General features: G+C 43.2%; 1 protein-coding gene across 3 annotated transcripts in view; it reads right to left on the bottom strand.

Moving 5' to 3' along the window:
* tbce (tubulin folding cofactor E) overlaps positions 1 to 2500 on the bottom strand; it is a 16966-nt gene that overhangs the window by 12242 nt on the left and 2224 nt on the right. For all 3 annotated transcript variants that reach the window (XM_036000177.1, XM_031301175.2, XM_031301176.2), the window contains exons 3-5: positions 2155 to 2239; positions 903 to 1064; positions 1 to 80 (exon numbers count right to left, since the gene is read on the bottom strand). The exon at positions 1 to 80 is cut by the window's left edge and continues 6 nt beyond it. In XM_036000177.1, the coding sequence (XP_035856070.1) occupies positions 1 to 80; positions 903 to 1064; positions 2155 to 2239 (327 nt within the window). The remainder of the gene's footprint in view (positions 81 to 902; positions 1065 to 2154; positions 2240 to 2500) is intronic.

The following is a 2500-nucleotide window of genomic DNA, read 5'->3' as shown; positions in this document are numbered from 1 at the left end:
TTGTTTTTCTGACTTCTCCCTCCGCCCCGGGCCCGTTCACCTCGCAGAAATCAAACAGCACCGACGTACGGCTCTCAAAACTGTCGAGACAAAAAAAAGAACAACAGTGGAATCAGTATAAGGAAATATATCCTCACGCCCTGACCTATTTAAGGTGCTCACATTACGCTTTTTCCCTTTCCTTTATTGTGTTATATATCTTTTTTCACATTATAGGTTTACAAAGTGAAAATGCCCAAAGTCCACCCCAAAGGGACTTACCATCTCCAACAGAAAACACTGTTCACAAACTGCTCCAAACAGCTCTGTTGTAGTCCAGCCTTTACTTCAGAGACAAACGTTATAATGCTCACCTAGCTGCTAGCATGGCACGCCCTCATACTCTGCTTCTGACTGGCTAGTAGTCCTTACCTAGCTACTGAGCATGTGATCTTACCTAGCTACTGATCATGTGATCTTACCTAGCTACTGATCATGTGATCTTACCTAGCTACTGAGCATGTGATCTTACCTAGCTACTGAGCATGTGATCTTACCTAGCTACTGAGCATGTGCGACTGCCAACAAAGATGTTCCAGCAGTGAGAGGTCTCACTCTGTAGCTAAAACAGAGACCTGAACACAGGGTGAAAAGAGGAGCTGCAGCAATGAGCAGTACAACTAAAATATGGTGTTTTTTGAAAATTAAACCATGTAAACCTATTCTGATACAACCTCTAAAATACAATTATGAACCTGAAAATGAGCAGAATATGGACGCTTTAAGACCAAATTACAATTATGGTGTAATCTGTGTTATGTCCTGATGGTGTCTAGCAGCGGAGCAGAGCTGTGGTTTTGCCGCAGCGTCCGACAGACGGCTCGTTCGGTGCGAGGACACAAACTGTCCGGCGGGCAGCGTACCTGCAGCAGTCCTTGAACGCCCACTTGAGCTTCTTGGAGGAGATGGCGATCTCCTCACTCAGCACCTCCTCTTTGATCTGGTACACCTGTTGCAGGGCGGTCAGGAAGTCCACTCCGAAGCTCGCCTTCGCTGGACGGACGAAGGAGCCGCCTTTAGGGTTTCTGGGAGAATCCATCGGGGACAAAACGCTTCAGATTACATGTTTCAGATAAGCACTAGATCTGGGCAATATGTCGATGTTATATCGATATCGCGATATGAGACTAGATATCGTCTTAGATTTTGGACATCGTAATATAAGTGGTGTCTTTTCCTGGTTTTAAAGGCTGCGTTACAGTAATTTACTGAACTTACCAGACTGTTCTAGCTGTTCTATTATTACTAGGGCTGCAACTAACGATTATTTTCATAGTCGATTAATCTGTCGATTATTTTCTCGATTAATCGATTAGTTGTTTGATCTATAAAAATGTCAAAACATGGTGAAAAATGTGGATCAGTGTTTCCCAAAGCCTAAGAGGACGTCCTCACATGTCTTGTTTTGTCCAAAACTCAAAAGACATTCAGTTTCCTGTCCCAGAGGAGAGAAGAAACTAGAAGATCTTCACATTTAACAAGCTGGAATCAGAGAAATCTGATTTTTTTTTATCGATTAATCGATTATCAAAATAGTTGGCGATTAATTTAATAGTTTAAACTAATCGATTAATGGATTCATCGTTGCACCTCTAATTATTATATAATATATACTATATATATCTTCACCCACTAAGTCATTAAATCATTTCTGGATATTATTTAACAAAAATCTCTTACAACATAACATTTTGTCAAAGCACCAATAGCCAACCCTACAATATCGTCATCGAGGTATTTGGTCAAGAATATTGTGATATTTTCTCTATATCGCCTATATCTAATAAGCAAGGATTACTTTTTATTATTATTATTATTGTGGATCGAGCTCCTGATTGTTATTCTGCTTTGTTGAATCTATAAAATGTCCCAAAAAAAACATTCACCACTTGTCACCAGACTACGTATTTAGTCTAACAAGACTAAATACTTGAGGAGGAAGTAATTCCACCCCGACACTGCGACCACACGTGCACTGACGTCACTCCCTCAAGGCCCCCCGCCATTCTCGCTCTAACTTTCTCTAGTCTCGTAAGGGGGTTGCCGTTGACCGCCGTACCGCGGTAACAAAAACACTATACCGTCGGAGCCTTATCAGTAACCGCTGAGAATTACCTGCATGTGAAATACTGGACTCCCTCGTGGCTGCCGTCGTGTTTACCTCTCTCGGGGTTATCCCACTCAACGCCGAGCCACAGCCCTGAGCACGGAAAACACAAAGTGGGTTAGCGTTAGGCCTCCTGCACACCGGCTGCGTGGCGTGAGCGTTTATATTTGGGCTCCCATGGTAACAGGTTAGAGCGTGCACACTGCCTGCGTGACACGCACGTCTCAGGCAAGGCTCGAGCCGCGCCGAAAACGCGTTCATCATAGAAATAGAACAGACCCTATTTTTCACGCGACACGCAAGCGTGTTGGAAGCGTGTCCAGGCAACATACAAATATGAAAAGATGTTTATAT

Source organism: Sander lucioperca, chromosome 4, assembly GCF_008315115.2.
Source record: "Sander lucioperca isolate FBNREF2018 chromosome 4, SLUC_FBN_1.2, whole genome shotgun sequence".
In the NCBI taxonomy this organism is placed as follows: Eukaryota; Metazoa; Chordata; class Actinopteri; order Perciformes; family Percidae; genus Sander; species Sander lucioperca.
Note: the sequence above shows the minus strand (reverse complement) of the source record. Positions and strands in the feature narration are given on the sequence as shown.